This window comes from Rhynchophorus ferrugineus, unplaced genomic scaffold (genome assembly GCF_030347505.1).
Source record: "Rhynchophorus ferrugineus isolate W39M unplaced genomic scaffold, kcgeb_rfMv2 rfM8, whole genome shotgun sequence".
Classification (NCBI taxonomy): domain Eukaryota; kingdom Metazoa; phylum Arthropoda; class Insecta; order Coleoptera; family Curculionidae; genus Rhynchophorus; species Rhynchophorus ferrugineus.
In genome coordinates this window covers 12,915,819-12,936,660 of record NW_027472587.1, presented here as the reverse complement: position 1 = coordinate 12,936,660, position 20,842 = coordinate 12,915,819, and the positions used below count along the sequence as shown (strand labels likewise).

Below are 20,842 nucleotides of genomic sequence, written 5' to 3'. Positions count from 1 at the left end.
AACTTAGCATACCAATCCTTGATGGTTGATTTTCCTGGAACCGTGTCCACAAATTCGGCATCAAGCCAAGTTTTTGCTTCAACTGTATTTTTTCTCTTCAAAAAGCAAGATAGCAACACAAGAAATGTTTTTTATCCATTTTTTTTCACAATAACCAAAGTTGCTTCATTCAAAATGCTATAATTCAGAAACTAATGATCCGACAGCTGTCAAATTTATACACGCATATATTGAGGCTTAGGGACTTTTCAATAGACCTGTTAAATAAGAAGAAATACGTGCCGCAAATGCACAATTTTAGGTACAAAACGTAACATTTTGAAGGGGGTATAAATCTAGAACGGTGTTACTTTCGCAAAATACGAAATATATAATTTTGAAGCTTGATATCAGTAGAATAAATTGTGTTAATCAGTTGTTAGATTGTATCAAATCATTACATTGCATACTGAAGCAAATTCTGTTAGGTATACCTGGTACATCTGGTAGTATTTGTATAATATCTGTATGCAATCAGTCTAACTGAAGGATTAAGGCCTCACTTTCCTTTTATTGTCAACGACTTTAATTTCAACTTTTGCTTATTTTTCAATGGTATAGATACTTACTCAAGTCATCAGGCAATCTGGGGAATGACTGTGAACAATAGTTTTTTAGGATTTTGAATTTAAATTTATATTAGTGGATGATGAAAATCTTGTATCAATGGCAGATCATTTTTTTGACCATCTATCAGATTTTATTGAAGAAGTTAATACGAATTATGGGAATATAACAGATTAAGTGTCTTGTCAATCAAAGATGCCTCAAAATTATATTACGTGAGTGTTCGTCAGCATTGTCTGGAGCTATTGCGATGTTTAGAAGTCGACTCTCCATTGTTACATACTATTTAGTGATTATTAACGTCAGTCCCGCTAATAAGTTATTTATCGAAACATTTAAAATCATAAAGCTTATTAATTATTGCTATAGGTTACATTGTGACTGACGTTTAACCTAGTAATTCATAGGTCAGCGCAAATATCATGTTTTAATGTCAATATGTCAAATATCATGCATTTAATAAATTTCAGTGTTGGTTTCCTTTTGTTTTCCAGTAGCAGCGATGTCGAAATTATGTATGTTGCTATTATTTAGTTCTATACATTTAAGTTCACAAAAAATCATTCCGTTGTCTAAAAATGGTTAGTATTTTCTATTACATTTATTTTTTAAAATTACTAATTGCATTACATATGCTTAGTATAATCCTAAATTACAAATTCATTTATTATCATTGTTCTGTTGTACTTCTGTCGATACATGAGTAGAGTAACTATAAATAAGGGCAACACTTATACACTATACAAGTCTGTATGGTTTGGTTAACTCCAATTTTCTAATTACCCGCGTGTTGTCCAATAGCTGTATAGCTTCCAATCTGTCACTAAGAAACCTTATTTCATATTTTATAAAACAAAATCTGGTATAATCTTGTACATGTACTAGGATCAGTATATATTCCGTTATTGATGCTCCTCTGACTTTTTTAGTGATCTTGATGGTTTTAACTGGTTTAACCCCAGGACATTCTATGGTGTAGGATTTTTGTACTTCGTCGCAAGAATCTCTTCTTTTAAATAAATGGGAAAACGCCTCTCAGTGATTGTGGTTCATAAAGAAGACAATTTTCTTTTTTCGCTTATCATATCCAAGGCTTCTAGGTGTTTGTTTAATGTTGATAAGACACTTGCCAATAATTTTAATAATTATTGGTAGTCTTCTGCTGGTTGCAGGATCGTTCCTTTGTTTTGAAAATATTAATCGCTAATTGTAAAACAAATTATTTTGGACATCTTTATGTAGTTATACAGTGTATAAAATGTTTTTTTCATAGTTAAATGCCGCTACTATTTGATGATTAATATATTTATATCACTCTTATTTCAATAAATACATATACATTCAATAACTTTCATCATTTCTAGAGCCATTACAACAAGTCATTGTAGCTTATGGAGGAGATATAATTAGTGCCATATCCGACATGATTCATGGATTTAATGAAATGAAAGTCATTATTTGCTACAGTAATATAAGTGAGCAAACCTACAGTATATTCAAAGTTTTTCTGTATAAACGTCATCAAGATGTTTGATATATTACCTGCCGTAATTTGTAAATTCGTTTCAGAATTAGTTAATATATTCCTTCTCATTTTATTCTACTTAAAAAGATATACAATGCTGTCTGATTAGTTCGATTGCGTAAACGAATGAGCCTGTTAAAGTCGTCCGGTTGTCAGTTGTATTGAAATTTCAAAATTCTTGAAAGCAATAGTGATAAGAGGTTATACCTCTAACCTATAAACTATTGTGGCTATTTAATTAACTGTAGTCTTTAGATGTACCATAATGTTAAAATAAATTATGTTTGATAACAGCATTTTGTTCAATTATTTTATTTAGATTAGAATGTTGTTGTATGTCAAAGCCAAACTGAACTAAAACTCAGAATTGATGTGGCAACATTGCGATGTTTTGATGTCATAAATTTAAATGATGTTTCTACAAAATAACATTGAATAGACTATATACGTTAAGGGTGTTTTTTAGCTGTTATGCTTTCAATTATAAAATATAACTACTTTTATTTAGTTTTTACAACTTTTTTGTAATATATACATGTAATTTTTAGATAGAGATTTACTTCAGTTATTGATAAAACGGTTTAATATGGGGAAAATAAATGTAATGGCATTCAATTTAACAATAACTGAGATGCAAGAAAAGGTATTTTACTGTGTGTTTTTTTTGAAAAATTAATTGAATATCATTATCTGAAGACTCAATTGTGAAATATTGTATATATTATCGTCTTTCCCCAACCATTGCTTTGCCAAAACAACATGCTTTTGCTTTGCATATATTGGAAAAATAATTTGGTCAGTTTTTGCTTATATAAAGATTGTTTCTTTTCCAGTGCTCCGATGAAATGCTTTAATACAATTAATAGTGTCTTATCATGATGATTTCGTTTCATTTGAGCTTCCAATTCTTTGTTTTAGAATTGTTAGTTTTGATTGACCAAGGCTTCTTTTTAATTACATTAAAATCAACATTTCTGAATTAACAACAGCAATATTGTTATTATTGTATTATGCTCATCGCATATTCTGATGGCATTCGATCACTTTCTCCAGCAATTATCTCTATATTAAGTTCACTGACGTTTTATCGGATGGTAATCATTGGTTCTAAATATCTAATTCGTCTCGAAATCATTGTAGTTAAAAATATGATGTTTTCAATTATTTTCTTCAATAAAATGATGTATAATAGTATATACAGCCTAGAGATTTTAGATTTGAAAGTCTTCTTTATAAATGGTGAGTCATTTAAAAGTACAATCTTAATTTATAAATTAATAGGTCACTTGTCTTCTATTGTATTTGCATTAATTACAATAATTAAAGATGTTATTAATTTTTTTTGTGAAAATTGATATACTTGTGTGGATAATCTTGTCACAATTAACCTTCTTCACTAATGCTTTTTTTATATCATTTTAAAGTAGCAATTTTTCTAATTATATATATTTTTTCTTACCCTATATACAATGTTGTTTATTTATTTTTAGTATTTTGAAACAATACAAACTAAGATGGATAAAAGTCATTCCGTATATACTGTGTTTTTTACTCCCCATAAATTACATGAGCATATTATTATCGAGGTAAGTATTATTAGCAATTAATATTAATATTAATTAATACATAAATATTAATTAACGAATTTATCTATAGATTTATAATAGGAACTTAATCAGAAGAAATATATTTTATATATTTAACTGGAATCAGAAACCCTTCACTGACATTTTCGTCCAAAATGTTCACGAATCGATGCAAGTTTTACTCGTGAGTAATCCTAGGAATGACGTGTAAGTTAAATGTTGTATAGCAATTTCAGTTAACAGTTAGTAATACATATTTCAGCTTTAGACTATATTATAATCAAGCAACTTCTTATAAAGAGCATAATCTCGGATTGATCAACTGGTGGAATCAAAATAACGGGCTTTTCACACATCCTACGTTACCCTCGAAGAAATCTGTTTATAGAGATTTCCATGGAAGAACCGTCAAAGTCCCAGTATTACATGTAAATATTTGTCTATTTAAGCGTATATAGAACCACTGGTGCATGCACTTTGATCAATTTTATTTCAAAAAATCATTTATTGAGTAAGAACATTAATCAAGATATTTTACATCATTTTCTATAACTTTTTCCCATATTTGTGACAATATTATTATACACTGTTGAAAGAATGATGTTGGTTTGACAGCGATTGATTTGGCAGTCACTCGTCGATCTAATTTGCACTTCTTCAGCAGTTCGAAACAGTGTGACAACCAAGCCATGCTCTATCTATCTATCTATCTATCTATCGACAAGTGGTACTCAGAAGGCGATCAGACCGCTAAATTTGTACCTCAGTTAATAAACTGGTGACTCTGAAACATAACAAAAGACTTTGTAACCTATGGCCGAGAGTTACCATCCAGAGAGATGATTCTGACCCTGTTACTCATTGTTTCTGATTAAAAATTAAATGTTAATATAAAAAAGCTGCAACCTAATTGAGAACACTATATATCTCATGGAAATTGTAGTCAACATTGTCTATAGCGCCTTTTCCTTATTTGATACATTATAATCAAATAACAGCGATTATAATTAACTCACAAAAATGCTGAAGGTACTCTATATCAGGCACACAAAAATGGCGTCACAAACAAAGTGAAAGTAACCATAGAAGCAAACAATCGCGTTATAAAAATGAGCCAATCAAATGCCTTTGTAAGGCAATTTAAACGAGTGACTGCATTGGTAGCACCACGCAAAACATTTCCTTGGTTTCGCCTATTTAAGCTAAACCTCTATAGAATACTCTATAAATCATACAATAAAAGTAATGAATGTTGAAAATGTCATTTTGAGCGTTCCTTGGTAAACACCTGTATACACTGAGCAAGTCAATAATACTAAATGTACAGTGATATTTTGGGTAGAAACTATTGGGGTCAAAACAATCTAATTTCACCGTTGTTTTCATTGATAATTCACCATTTCATCAATAGATATCGTTGATCAAAATACATGCAAGTACCTAACATACTAATCATTAAATAAACATTTCCAGAAACCTCCATGGAATTTTGTAAAATACTATAACAGTAGTACCAGCAGCAGTTTTAAAGTTATCGGTGGGAGAGACCATCGCATTTTAGAGCTGATTTCAAGGAAATTAAATTTTCGGTATTAATTTTTTAACTTAATTTATTCGGTCTTTTTCAACCTTAATATCACAGAATCCATTACATCGATCCACTCCAACGCATTCAGGGATCGTCCATCTTGGAAAACGGTACATTCAATGGAGTTTTGGGATTAATATGGCAGAGGGTATGATAAAATGCGGCCAAAATTGATTTTGTATATCGTAACTGATTCCAGAAAGCCGATTTGTTCATCGGTGATGTTGGAATCACATACGAACGATCAAAAGCTGTGGAATTCTCCTTCATAACATTGGCTGACAGTGGGGCGTTTGTTACTCATGCTCCAAGTCGTCTGAATGAAGCTTTGGCGTTGCTCAGACCATTTCGTTGGCAAGTAAGAAAATTATTTGGATATATGCATAAGTTATCGTCGAATAGGTGGCTGTACATGTAAGAAATTCTTCACAGTGATAGCTATATTTCATAGCAGGTCAATTGAAATGGTCCCCGGCCTACGTAGTAAAACACATTTTTTTGGCAAAATTATTTTTTTATTCAACATAATTCCCTTCAAGGGTGATACATTTATTATAGCGACCGTTCTTTGCTTCAAAATCGGCATCAATTTCGGCGATCACCTTTTCATTCGACGAAAGTTTCTTCCCAGCGAGCATTCTGATCCAGGCCAGATCTGGAGAATACGGTGGATGAAGAAGCAATTGGAAGCCCAACTCATGGATTTTTGACACGGTGCATTCAGTGGAAATTCAGCATATTATTTGCAAAGGCAATGGCGTGTACTGCCTACTATTTCCACCCCTCTGCAGAAGAACAAACTCCCAATACCCCAGAAAGCGTCTCTGTACAAAGTGCTGGTACATCCTGTCTGCCTCTACGGAGCACAGGTGTGATACAGGTACATCTGCGAGAGACAACTTGCATTATTCTAAGTGTTCCAATCCAGCAAACTCCGCGCGTTACTCAATACCCCATGGTATACGAAGCACCTAAATACCCACCTAGAACCAGGCATCCCGATCATGAAAGAAGGCGTCTTAGAACACTATAATATTCTGATCAAAGCCCTGTCCATCTATAAACCCGGTTGTTAAACCAAATACGACAACCGCAGTCGTAATCCAGTAATCAGTAATCTTGTTGCCCGCAAAACGTGACAAACGCTTGAACAAAATACCATTTGGTTCTAGCTAGTCATCTTGGTAAAAGAACGAAATTAAAAAAATTACTGAATAGAAACTGTTATGTTTGTTCTTAAAATAGGCTTCAACTTGACCATTCTTTTTAGCTAGATTAGAGTTGACAATATTCAGTCAAGAGTACTCTTTAATGAGATCGCTGTTAAAAAATGTATTTTTATTAAAAAAGTTACACCCTTATTACTTTATGTCGACAATTTTTACAAAGATTCATTATTCTTGTGGAACTTTATGGGAACCATGTTATGGATGATACCACTTGTAGATATTGGGTTTTTACTCTTAGCACCAAATATGATGGTTTGATAAGGAACTAAAATAAAGGCAATAAAAAATAGGAGATATTGGTGTATGAGGATATATGCCAAATGAATTTACAAAATCAATAAATTCAATTATCAGTCCACCATTTAAAGTTCATTAGGATTATTTTGATAAAGCTCTCATTAAGCCTCTGCTGATAGAATGGAACTATATTATATCTTTGAGCTTAAAATAAACATATAATGGTTGGATATATTTTTTGACACTAAATATAAGAATCTCTTAGTAGAAGGAGAAGTAGCAGTTTGTAGATTAATTAATTGAAATAAAGCCATATGTCCAGAAACACCAGGAGTTTTTGCACTTTATTTTATGAAGTAATCCACCCATGTAACGTTTACCCTGTGTAGAAGTACCTGTCCACCAGTGAAGATCAATCATCGTCAACTCCCCCCAGCAGAGCAAGTTAAATATCTTGGTATGCACTTAGATCGACGCCTAACCAGGAAGAAGCACGTACTCTATAAACGAAAACAACTTCGACTGAAATTATATCAAATGTATTGGCTCATCGGACGCAAATCCAAGTTATCATTAGATAACAAGGTGTTGCAGTATGAGGCTATACTCAAGCCCATTTGGTCATATGGAATCCAACTATGGGGTACCGTTAGCTAATCTAATATATCAATCATTCAACGGTTCCAAAATAAAGAGTGTCAGTGCATCCCAATGTACTCGCTAATCAGCTAAATATGCGACGTGATAGTGAAGTGCGTAGACTAAAACGTTTAACACCACCTGATCTGATTACTGGACATATGTAGACTTTAGAATAGGCTTTAGAATAAGAGTAATTAATTAAAATAATGTTTTATACAGAAGATCGCTTAATGAAGTGATTTTCTGCATGCCATGTAAATATAATATAGACATCAGAAATACTTATTGCCTATAGGGCAGATTGTGGAATCACAAAGAGTAAAAAAAACAAAAAATTATGAAGTATTTGATCACGCGTTATTGCAACAGTGTTTTTATTATAGGTTTGGCCAGCAATAGGAGTAACTTTTATTTTGGTTGGGCCAGTATTTTACGTTTTGGTTGCTTTACCTAACACCTGGCAACCAAAGTTTCTTGTAAGGTCACACGTTCGATTATTTTTCGACTGTACATGGTTTACAATTACAATTCTGCTAAAACAAAGTAAGCATGATAAATTAATTAAACCGTACATTAATTTTAAGCGTTTTAGAGTGGTTGATATTAGTTACATTTTGTTATATGATAAATAATATTTAATTTTAGCAGGGCGAGAACTCAACGCCAGTAACAAAGCTCGTTTTTTCATTGTTCTACTGTCATTCTGTACAACATACGTTATAATCGACATGTACTCGGCGAATTTAACATCGCTTTTGGCTCGTCCAGGAAGAGGTATTCATTTAAGGGACTATACTCCCATGGCGCCATGGATCCCATGAAGATATTTTGGAATTTTTTCTCAGATGTAGCTGATTTTCATTGAACAATTTCTAAATCATTTTTATAGAAAAAAAATAGTTAAACAGAAAATAATAGCAAGAAATTATGATTAGTACTAAATAACAGGTCAAATGAAAAGTCCCTTGCCTACCATAGTAAAACAATTTTTTTGGCAAAATTAATTTTTTTTATTCAGCATAAAAACTGATTTCCATTTGACTGAAACCATTTTTGTAGTACGATTTGTCCTTTGCATCAAAATAGGCTTCAGTTTCGGCGATCACCTCTTCATTCAACGAAAATTTCTTCCTAGCGAGCATTCTCTTGAGATCTGAGAACAGAAAATAGTCAAGAAGAAGGATAGAAGAAGCAATTGGAAGCCCAATTCATGGATTTTTGACATGGTGCATTGTCTTGGTGAAGCAGCACATTATTTTTCTTCAAATGCTGCCGTTTTTTGGCGATTTCGTCCTTCAAACGGTTCAATAACGCTATGTAATAGTCGCTGTTGATGGTCCTTCCTTTTTAAAGGTAGTCAATGAAAATTATTCTATGCGCATCCAATATACAGGTTCATCGTGTGCAGTCCACTCGAATGACTGTCGATTGGACTTCGGAGTGAAATTATGGAGCCATGTTTCATCCATTGTTACATATTGACGTAAAAACTCCGGTTTATTATACTTGATAATCTTCAAACACTGCTCCGAATCATCAACTCGTCGTTATTTTTGGTCAAAATTAAGCTCGCGCGGCACCCACTTTGCACAGAGCATTCTCATACCCAAATATTCATCAATGATATGATGTACACGTTCAGTTGATATCTTTAGAGTATCTTCTATTTCAATCAGTTTCAATTTACGGTCATTCAAAATCATTTTGTGGATTTTTGAAATGTTTTCGTCGGTAACAACATTTTTTGGGCGTCCACTGCGTTCACCGTCTTCCGTATTCATTTCACCACGGTTAAACTTAGCATACCAATCCTTGATGGTTGATTTTCCTGGGGTAGTGTCCGGAAACTCGGGATACAGCCAAATTTTTGCTTCAACTGTATTTTTTCCTGTCAAAACGCAATATTTTATCAACACGCGAAATTCCTTTTTATCCATTTTTTTCACAATAACAAAAGTTGTTTCACTCAAAACGTTATAATTCAAAAACTAATGATCCGACAGCTGTCAAATTTATACACGCAACTTTTGAGCGTTAGGGCTAATTAAAACACATATGGATTTAATTCTAGTAGCGCCATCTATGTGTCAGGCTGGGGACTTTTTATTTGACCTGTTCTATAAGATATACTACTACTATTTATACAAATAGATAATTCTTGAAGTTTTTATGTATTAATTAAAATTATCTAAAAAATGAAAAACAAAAACCAAGGTAGTATTAGTCCTTAATAATTTGAAAAAGCAAACGAGCAATTAAACACTAATTTAATTTATTCTAGAAAGAGCTATTAATAATTTATATCAACTAAAAAATATAATGTCTTCGATGAATTATTATTTATATGTAGAGAAACACAGTCCTTCTTTCTCTTTATTGGAGGTGAGTTTTAAATGAATATCCTCCTTATCTTCTATATCATATATCTGTTCTCAATTGTATTATTCGAGGTTTACACTTTTTGAATATAAATATGTGGTATTTTTAGAACGGAACTGGCATATATGGAGATATATGGAATATCATGGAAAAGAAACAACAAAAATATGTTGTTGACTCGGTGGAAGAAGGAGTAAAACTAGTAAGAAACAGAAATAATGTTGCTGTGATGGCGGGTAGAGAAACGTTGTTCTTTGATATACAGAGATTTGGTAGGTTAATAAATTGAGTTTATTATAATTAAAACTTAAAAATTGACATGATTAATAGAAATAGTGATGCGATCAAAAAATAGTAAGACTTTGACAAAATGATAAATTCGGTATTTTTTAGTGTAGGATATAATTAAAATATAATAACATACAACAATACAGTAATACCCAATATCATTCTCAACTTATTTTTTAGGTTCCAAAAGTTTTCATTTAAGCGATAAACTGAATACTGCTTATTCAGCTGTTGCATTACAACTTGGATGCCCATATATCGAAGAAATTAACAAAATGTACGCGGTTCTCCCATAATTGCAGTAAATTGGTTTTATAGGCGTGACTATTTCAGTTTAATGGCTATATTCGAAGCTGGTATTATAACCAAGATGACTGAGGATGAGTACAGAAAGCTCGACATGCAGAAACAGGAACCGATTGCTGCTGAACATGGAAATTTGCCGGATAACGAGAAGAGCAAGATGGTGAGGGCCATCGAGGATAGCGATAAATCGACTCCCATCAACTTAAAAATGTTGCAAGGGGCATTTTATTTATTAATTGTCGGTAATTGTTTATCGGGTATAGTATTGTTGGATATTTTAGGAAACACTTATTATGTAAGACGTTTTAGGGTTGGTATTAGTCATCGAGATAATATGTAATAAACACTGCAGGCGCTTGAAGAATAAAAAGAAGAATAATAGCAATGTTTTAAAAATATTTTATAAAAAAACGATTAGTTATTTTAATGATTTACGGATGTATGTTAGAAGAGTTTATAACGATTTTATGCGCGAAGCATTTATACAAACTTTAGAGTATATTGAATAGTCTTTTGAATGGATTTAAAACATTAACAAGCACAAATAATGATTATTTAATATCATAAGTTCCTTTAAAATGATATTTAATATTTTTAGTTTTTAATTGTCACGAATTTAAGAAATATGTGTTATATCATACGACTACCTAAAGGGTGAACGAGTGAGATGAGTTAGTCTGTTTTACCCTCAGTTTCGCTTCGTATCGCCGTTCAACCAGTCGCCAATTCTTTCTTTAAATAAATAACTTTTTAGAGTAAATTAATATTTTTTGTGATTAAAAGCCTTTCACACATTATACCTTATTTATATCAAATGCTAGAACTTACTTATAAAACATATATAAGAAGGTTACATATACATGCGGTCTACTGCAAATCCAGGGTAGCAATTTTCTCATTTTGTAAATTAATACTAAATACCGTACCCGGTCAAATACTCGGGAGACGCCTAGGGATGATGTAGGACAGTATTTAACTGGTCAATTGAAAAGTCGCCGGCCTGACACATAGATGGCGCTACTGGAATTAAATCCATGTTTTTTAGTTAGCCCTAACCCTCAAAAGATGCGTGTGTAAATTTGACAGTTGTCGGATCATTAGTTGGTGAATTATAGCATTTCGAGTGAAGTAACATTTGTTAATGTGAAAAAAATTAATAAAAAGGAATTTCGCGTGTTGATAAAATATTGCCTTGTAAAGGGAAAAATACAGCTGAAGTTAAAACTTTGCTTGATGCCGAGTTTCCGGATGCTTCCCCAGGAAAATCAACCATCAAGAATTGGTATGCTAAGTTCAGACGTGGTGAAATGAGCACTGAAGTTAGTGAATGCAGTGGACGCCCAAAAGAGGTTGTTACCGACGAAAACATTAAAAAGATCCACAAAATGATTTTGAATGACCGCAAATTGAAATTGAATCAAATAGCAGACACTAAATATATTAACTGAACTGAACATCGACTGAACTGAACTACATCATATCATTCACGAATATTTAGACATGAGAAAGCTCTGTGCAAAGTGGCAGCGAGCACACTTTTGACCAAAAACAACGATGAAATGACGATTCGGAGCTATGTTTGAAGATTATCAAGTGTAATAAACCCGAGTTTTTGCCTCGATATGTGACAATGAATGAAACATGACTCCATTTCACTCCGAAGTCCAATCGACAGTCATCCGAGTGGGCTACAGATGATGGACCCACTCCAAAGGGTGGGAAAACGCAATAGTCGGCTAGCAAAGTTATGGCGTCTGTATTTTGGGACGCGAATGGAATAATTTTCATTGACTACCTTGAAAAACGTAGGACCATTAATAGCGACTATTATATAGCATTATTGGTCTGTTTGAAGGACGAAATCGCCGAAAAACGGCCGCATTTGAAGAAAAAAAGAGTGCTGCTTCACCAAGACGGACCAATGCATCAATTCAATCCGTGTCACAAGTCAGTGAAAACGATGGCAAAAATCCATGATTTGGGTTTGGAATTGCTTCCCCATCTACCGTATTCTCCAGATCTGGCTCCCACCAATTATTTCCTGTTCTCAGATCTCAAAAGAATGCTCGCTGGGAAGAAATTTTCGTCGAATGAAGAGGTGATCTCCGAAATTGAAACTGAGGCCGAACTATTTTGAAGTAAAGGATAAATCGTACTAGAAAAATGGTATCGAAAAGTTGGAGGGTCGCTATAATCAGTGTATCACCCTTGAAGGGAATTATGTTGAATAAAAAAAACTAATTTTGCCAAAAAAAAAATGTGTTTTATTATGGTAGGCCGAAGACTTTTCAATTGATCTGTTATTTTCTTCGAATATCTTTTCAACTGCCATTGTACTTTGTGCACTTGGTCGATTATCCAGTGATGATTTCGAAATCCAAAATTGGAAATCTGGTGTTTCTATAAATGGTTTTTAGTTTTCCAACTAATTTTGATATCGTAGGTAGAAGCCAAATAGGGCTGTAAGATCCAACTTGTTCTATTGGTTTTTTAAGCATAATTATTCGAGCAGGAATATGTTAATTCAGGAATATGCTTCAGTCTCAAACAGGCATTAAATATTTATGTCAGCACGATGATTGCTTTTTGTGGTAGCTCTTTAAATAACCCAGGTGAAATATCATCAATTTCAGGAGCCTTTTTAGGATTGAGGTTGTGGTCAATTTCTGTGGCAACTTCCATTGTATAAATCACTACCCGATTTACAGCTACATCGGGCTGATAAACGTGATTTGTATCTATTATAGGTTCTATGTCATACGGATTTATTCATGTATTCAGTTAGCTAAATGTTCTGTGAATAACTTTGCTTTTTCTGCGTTACGTCGAACCCATTCATTTCAATCATTGTAATAAACGGTACTTTAATAATTAGTCTTTTAAACTTTTAAATCTCAGACTTGCTTCCCATAGAGAGTAATCTGTGTCTTAGGTCTTAGTTTACATATTTTTCAACCCCGTTTAAGTAGTAAATATTATTTATTGTGTATTAAACAATATTAATTTTTTGATTCGTTGAATTCTATTAAATTTTATATATTACTATATATAGCTTGAGAGAGCTCATCATAATTAACGGGACCATCTTGGTAATCAAAATGATTCTTGGTTTTCGGAGTGCCCTGCCTGGTTTTAAGAGTTCTGCCAGTTCTAGAGAGTCATCTATGTAGCGTGTCCCTTCAACCATCTCTGGTATTTTAGATGTTAACAGACCTTGTAAACTTCGAAGGGTTTTCCATATATTTTGGGTCGAGGTTTGGGGGGTTTAAATTGGTGGTGAATTATATCCAGCATTTAGCTTTCGCCTGCCGGATTGTTTTCCTGGCTAAAGCTTTCAGACTCTGGAAAAATGAATTTGTAAAAAATGTATTTTTGTCTTTCCTTCAAAACCTATGGCAACTCAACACTGCGACTTAAAATCATTTGATCTTTTCTCAAATCATGACAGTATCATTATCACAAGTAAGAAAAATATTAGAATATAAGCAAGCACTGATATAGGGCTGTGGGGGTAAATTATATGGGCTCGGTGAATGGAGGTAAAAGGAAATGAAACAGTGGTGTTTACATTGTGACCCTTATTTGTTGACGATACAAAATAAAACGTGGAAAATACTAGTGGTAAAAAGAATCGGCACTAGGTTTACCTGCTGATGAGGCTTGGGCAGCCGATGGTGGCACGTTTAAACCAAACGATGGTCGGTTACTGAGATGAATGAACACAAATAAAACACTGTATTGAGATATGTAAATATAATATGCAGGTAAATACATGTATTACATTACGGCACAGAGCGATTCAAGATAATTCACAGTTCGTTTAAGAAAATAATTATATAAATTTGTAATTTATCAATTTTTAAATATATCCCCCTTTTGTTATCTTGAGCCACGCCGTGCCAAGTCAAAAACCTTCCACAATGCACGATTTAAAAAAAAAGACGTAAAATTTTAACTAGACGTATCAGACGATATACACTCCTGCCAAAACATTACACCACGTCGAGATGTTGGTCGGATGGACTCGAGACATCAGTTCAGGTAGGAATCCCGATAGTAATCTTCGCGTGACATGCACCTGGGCGAGTCGTCCTCCTGCTTGATGTTACATAAACAGTCGGGATTTCCGCACTCCACGTCGTCTTCTTCGAGAGACTGATGATTCTCCTGGCTGTGGTTGTTGCCGTTGTGATTAGCGGCGTTGCCGTTCTTGGTGTTGTGATCTAAACCAAATCGAAATCGTCATCGTGGGCTGCGAAATCAAGAGCGACGTGCTAACCTATTTTTTCCTGGTCGGATTTCCGTTTCTCCGCGGGTACGGTTCCGGAGGTTTCGTTCTGAGCAGACACCGATGAATCGCTGCTAACCTCGTGGTCGGTGGCGTGACGTCTGCCGCGTCTTCCTCGCCTGCGACCCTTCCTGCCTCGTCTTCGTCTACGTCTTCTTCTGCCTTTATCCATTGGTTCCGAGTTATCTAAGAGGATTTAATTATGAGTATTTTTCAAAAAAACATATTTATTTCAATTTTGTTATGCATTATTTAATTGTATGAAGGACTCTTTAGAAGCGGTAATATCTCTTCATAACGTACTTTGAAATCATTCATTAACCTTCAAGCAGACGCGTCGTCATTTGTAACGGCAGCAGTTGCACGTAACCTAAAAGCCCTAAGGGATTATATTAGAGAGAAATAACACTTGTTAATCAATATTACTTAATTTTTGATAATTAAGTATTTTTTTCATTTTCTAGGACATTACTTTATCGAATAAAAGAAATTTAACTTTAGATGAAAACTAACATACAAAATCAAAAAATACAACGGATTAAAAACCCAGATTAGGAACAAAAATCATCTTAGGTTTCTGTAACCAGCTATAAATATCTAGTAACATTAACAAAAACGAAATTATAAAATCAGTTGGCTTCATGGGATCAAATAATTAAACAACCATCATCTTAGGTTTAGTTTTCTTCAGAATCGGTGTTCTCACCAAGATGACAATCATTGCAAATGATGGTAATGTGGTATCTACAAATATTTCTATGACATGATGTGCGTTGAGTCTTCGATTGCCGCCTTTTTGCTGAACATATATTGCAGCGTCCTCTGTATGTTCTGCTGGAACTAGCACTTGTTTCATTACTAGTATCCCTCAACAACCACATATAAAAGTTCTTTTATGTTTCTTTTTAGCCTTTTTGAACGATTTACCATCAAAGATGCTCTTTGGACATACCCCTTTATTAGCTTCGTGCCCAATTAGCCTAAATACATTCCCCTTTTTTAAATCACAACTTTATTTGTTCCATTTTGTTTGACGATACGATTTTACATAAAAATGTAAGTATCTTTTGAAACTCAAGTGAAAAATAATGACATGTATATCAAATATGAACTATGTAATAACGGTAAAATTAGGTATTCCAATTTCGATCGAGTAAACATTTATCAAGAGTTAATTTGAAATATGAAGTGACTATTTATAGTAAAGCGTACCTTATAAATGTATTTCACTGTTATTAACCATTCCAAGTAAAATACGACCTAACGTTGAGGTTAATTAAATATGCATCGAGCTACTTCACGCGCTAAGCGCACTGATGCAAGAGTCAGAAATTGGTAATAGTCATATTGATCTGTCACAATTGCGTTCTATAGTGGCGGAAAATGAAGAGGGTAGGCTTAGAATGCAACGAGATCGTGCACATCAGGCAGAACAACAGCTAGAACGACACAATGAAATCGAGCGATTCTGCAGACGCACAATTTCCACCACGATAAGGAAATAGATTACGATCATAAACAGCAATTAATTTTTATATATACTGAACAAGAAAGAGACCAAATTACCACTTCCCAGCTCATTATTCGATTCGAATCAATCACTTACCATCTTCGTTGATACTATGCGAGGAATCGCTGTCGTCCGAAGCACCATTTTCTGCCGACAGATTCCTCTTGCGCCCATAACGCCTCCTGCTACGACGTCTACGCCCCCTCCTGCCTCTCCTGCCCCTGCCTCTGCGAGATCTCCTCCCGCACTCTGAAATTATTAACGGGTTCCAATAACGTAGGTCATCGAAAACTTATCGTCTTTACCGATCGGCTCGTTAACTTGTCTGAATCTCCGGAAAATAGCATAGTCCCGTTTATCCAAGCCCAGCGAGTATTTTCCGCTCTTCTGCTTGATCAGTCCGGAATGAAGACCGTGTTCGAGAGCCCTTCTGACTTGCATGGTCACATTTCGGATTCCGTTGTTGGATTTCTTCAATATATGCGTCAACTGCAAATAATGTCTTAATTATTTATAAGTTGCACGTTAGTACATGTATTGCGGATGTTATATAAGTTACTAATTGATATACCAGGTAATTACTTTCCGGATTTTGTAGCAGGTTTCATTAGTCATTAATCTCAAAACAAATTTCGTTCAATAGAAGAGACGTAGGACCTTAGAACTTAGGAGAATAGTAAGACTATGAATGATCAGATCGTGGAGATGTTTCACCAGCAAATTGCACCCAGATACCCCATCACAGACTATTTGGAGAAATATTCGGAAATTGAGGGGAATTCCCACTTCCGCAAATGCTTTAATAAAAAAAGTTTCGGCCGGTTTCGTTGGCTCAGTGGTCAAGGCAACAGGACTGTCGTCCTACTGTTGCGATAGTCGCGGGTTCGAATCCTGCTGCGGCGTGGATGCATTTTATGTTTGTAATTATAATTGTAAATGTCTTTATAGGAAACAGTGTAAACTCCAACAAGTAATAACCATACTAATCAGGCTAGTAACCAGGCTGGGTATGATCGGATGTCTTCTGGGATGGTAAGTCGGTCACTCGCCAGTCGGTAGGCTTAATAAAGAGGACCGTGGTTTGGAGCTCACGTTAAATTTGGTTCAGTACAGATAAACCCTCGTTGGTAAAAAAGAGACTTTAAAATGTTTAAAAACTGATTCGGAACTTGCACAAAATTCAGTCCGAATTCCTGTCTGCATTATTGGCGATAGATCACCTCCCTAGCAACTACCACCTGTAACTGTCGTTCTATCCATGAGGAATCTTCACAAGAGGAATTAAGACTCCCACAGTATTGGCTTGCTTTTAAAGCAAATAGAATTCTTAGATAATCTGAACATTTGTTTTATTTATACGAAGGGATGCAAGAGCAATGTGGGCGTTTCTTTTACATCAGCTTTAACAGAAAACCACATCAAGCTTTTCACTTTATTGGGTATATAACACCTGAACTACTAGCCATCTACAAAGTCTAAAGATAAAGAATATAGAAATAAACCTTATAGTGATCGCTCACAAATAAATGAGCTCCCTGGAAAGTCTTTATAAGACTTAAGACTGTAAATTGGAGGAGGCAATCGAGGGCAATGATAGAGCAGATTATCTAGCGGTGAAGACAGAGGGATCCTTCCCTTTATGGGCCAGAGATTTCAAATTCTTTGATGTTCTGTTCCTTAGGCAACTGAATCAGACTGAATGAGATCCGATAGAGAACAATAAATTATGGGAGTTGAAAGGAGAGTTACCAGGGTCCTAATACGTCTTCGAATCGGCCACTGTAGGTTCACTCATGAATTTCTTCTAAAGAGGGAGCTTCCACCGCCATGCGGTGAGTGCGGATCGTCAATGACCGTTTGGAATACATTAATTGAGTGCTGTATGTACCGTTTACAGAGAATAGAAAAGACAAGAAAAACTTTGATTGGCTAATGAACTTTCACCAATTGAAAGAACTCACTGAAGTTCACACATACAAATGTTGAGACTTCAACGTTTAAAACAAAGAACGACCAACAAAACGTTTGAAGATGCGGATACAGAAATGTTGACTGTCAGTCGAGTCAAAATTTGGGAACAATTACAAGCAATAAAAAAGACTAAATCGCTTTGGTGGCAAGATCATGCATTGCACTTGGTGGTATCAGTTTGGGAAAAATACGTAGGTTACAGTATTCGTTATTAGTAATGTTTACATTTATCCACGTTATTTGCTGAGCAATAAATAATGTGTTTCATAACACATTTGTGTGTCATATAAATAAAACAAGTGAACGAAAATCACCGATAAACTATTTGTAAAATAATGATTATTTTAAATCGGATTTTCACTAATAATGGAAAAAAGTTAAATCAAACCCTAAAGGTAAAAAATATTGCATCAATCCAGATGAAGGTAAAATATTCATAGCGCCAATATATATAAATATATATATATCATCATCAACAGATCATTATTTGGTTTCAATGGGGCACCTCGGAAGTGCACTCTTTCGAATAAAAAAGATTTTGAAAATCGACCCACAATTGACGGTGAAACGGTCAATTGTGGGTCAGTTAAAAAGGCAATTTGTTCACCTAAATTTCTAGACATGGCCCAAACCTTTGATAAAATATTGTGATATATCCAAATCAATGTGTATCAATGGTCAGATTTGCTGGTGATATTGTTCTATTCCCTATAGGTAGCAACATAGAGATAACTATCAATAACACTACTGTGTGGGTCAAGAAATGGTCAATAAAGTGAAATGCTACGAAGTCTACCATGAGGATTTCAAACTCAAGTAAAAAGTGTATACACTTTTAATATCGAGCAGGACTTGATATGATACATTTTAATGCCAGTGTGAACCAACTATGGGGTTAAACAACAAAACCCAGTGTCAATGTTATCCAAACTTATCAAAACAAATGTTTCCTACGAGAAAAATTAAACGAAAAATTCTGCAAAAAATTCATCATAAATTGAGATTGCGTTAGCATAAACACGTTGAAGTACTACAACAGTTGGATAACCAGGAGGTTAAAGAGACATAACATTTGAATTAGTATATGTTAGTGATATATGTGAAAACTGTGGCCCTATTTCAAACGTATGCAAAGTTCGTTCATCAGACGCTAATTTTTGTAAGTTTGGATCTGAAATCTTAGATCTAGACCTTAAGAACAATATTGAATTACAATTATCAGATGATACTTATTTAAACTGCTTGTTCAGATTGATGCAGCATGGATTAGTTGGGCACACAATTTCGAAATGTTGGAAAAAATGCGAAAATTCATCGACGATTGATTCGCTGCCATGCCCACGTCATTCTTTCGACATGGCATCACCATATTTCCAGAAATATGGGAGAAAATTGTGGAGAATGATGGGGAATATTTTGATTAACATATACTGTACCAATTTTTCCCATTAAATCTATTTTTAATATGAGGAAAATGGTCAGATTATATGAAATCACGTAATAATAGCAGTTCAAATTTAATAAATCAAAAAATTCCAATCTTCAAGTACTTGGTAAATAAAATTACCGAAATTTTTAAGATATTTGGGAATAAAAATATTATATGTTGTTGTCGTTATAATCTGTGATGTTTCGTTAAAATTTTTACAATTACTTGTTAAAAATAGTTTTGGTTAAAATATTTGGTTAGTGATTTTATTTAAATCTAGTTTGCAGGGATATCGATCGATATATGTGATAACGACGAAGACACACTAACAATGTGTGAATTAATGAGCTCGGGTGTTCGGTGTAATATGAAATTTAAGTAAATAACCTACAGTAAAAAAGAAAACTAGTTATTTATACTTGATCGGTTTCGGTAATAGTTTGATTCTAGTCGTGATTAGGTGAGACTTACGTGCTCTATAATTTGTTTCTGTGTAGAGCCCCGCCTTTCTTTCAAATTAGCAATGGCTTCCATCACGTTGGGCAAGAGTTTCGGTTCCTTCCCAATCCTCTTCATGTTGGATCATAGCCGGAGGACGATTTTACGAATAAAAAAAGAAGACGAAAAGCCCCTGTTCCCGGAATTTCTAAAATTTCGATGGGATTAGCGGCCAAAAAATCGTCGGAAACGAAGAAAACTTACCGATACGCCTTACATAAATTTTGACATTCTTAGTTTGGAAAATGTTGTCATTGCTATAAACAGAATTTTGTTTCTCCATGGCTTTCATGACTGTAATTAAAAAGAGACGTTTTGTCCTTTTGACGGATTCGTCATAAAATCATTCCGATCTGATGCTTGACAGTGACAAGTAATATTTCTTGGGATTGTTACGTGTTGCGTGTTAGTTGACCCGATAGATTTTATGGTTTACATTTCGGTGAATCATTCGAGTTTGTTGGTAATTTTTAGCACATTTTTACGTTATCCAACATCGCGCGAAAAAAATACCGACATTTTCCCGAAATCGGTCCGCTTGATTTACATTAATTTTTCAGTGAAATGAAGCGGATAATCCGATATAATTTGGTGTGTAATGACGAATGATTGCGTCATTAAATGATATTTTAAACTGCATAAACAATTAGATATGTATTTTGTACGTCGAATTGCATAATGTCTTGAAAATTAACACGATCTAAAATTAAATCCAAACTGAGTGAAACAAAAATATTGGAGCCGGGCTTGGTGGCCCAGT

At 34.2% G+C, this 20,842-nt stretch overlaps 2 protein-coding genes across 2 annotated transcripts; one reads left to right on the top strand and one right to left on the bottom strand.

Moving 5' to 3' along the window:
• The first annotated feature begins 1,973 nt into the window (after positions 1–1,973).
• Positions 1,974–11,027, top strand: Ir40a (Ionotropic receptor 40a). Its single transcript, XM_076411575.1, has 15 exons — positions 1,974–2,081; positions 2,680–2,774; positions 3,622–3,717; positions 3,788–3,924; positions 3,980–4,145; positions 5,191–5,306; positions 5,360–5,453; positions 5,505–5,663; positions 7,797–7,956; positions 8,059–8,187; positions 9,695–9,795; positions 9,902–10,064; positions 10,261–10,357; positions 10,414–10,643; positions 10,696–11,027. The coding sequence occupies exons 1-15, from the start codon at positions 2,030–2,032 to the stop codon at positions 10,893–10,895; spliced, it is 1,995 nt and encodes a 664-aa protein (XP_076267690.1). The 5' UTR covers positions 1,974–2,029; the 3' UTR covers positions 10,896–11,027.
• Positions 11,028–14,124: 3,097 nt separating this feature from the next.
• LOC143200733 (uncharacterized) lies at positions 14,125–20,437 on the bottom strand. Its single transcript, XM_076411338.1, has 6 exons — positions 20,287–20,437; positions 20,056–20,230; positions 16,490–16,673; positions 16,281–16,433; positions 14,666–14,860; positions 14,125–14,609 (listed from the first exon to the last, which is right to left on the bottom strand). Exons 2-6 carry the CDS (start codon positions 20,158–20,160, stop codon positions 14,419–14,421), a joined length of 828 nt encoding a protein of 275 aa, XP_076267453.1. The 5' UTR covers positions 20,161–20,230; positions 20,287–20,437; the 3' UTR covers positions 14,125–14,418.
• Between the last annotated feature and the right edge of the window lie 405 nt (positions 20,438–20,842).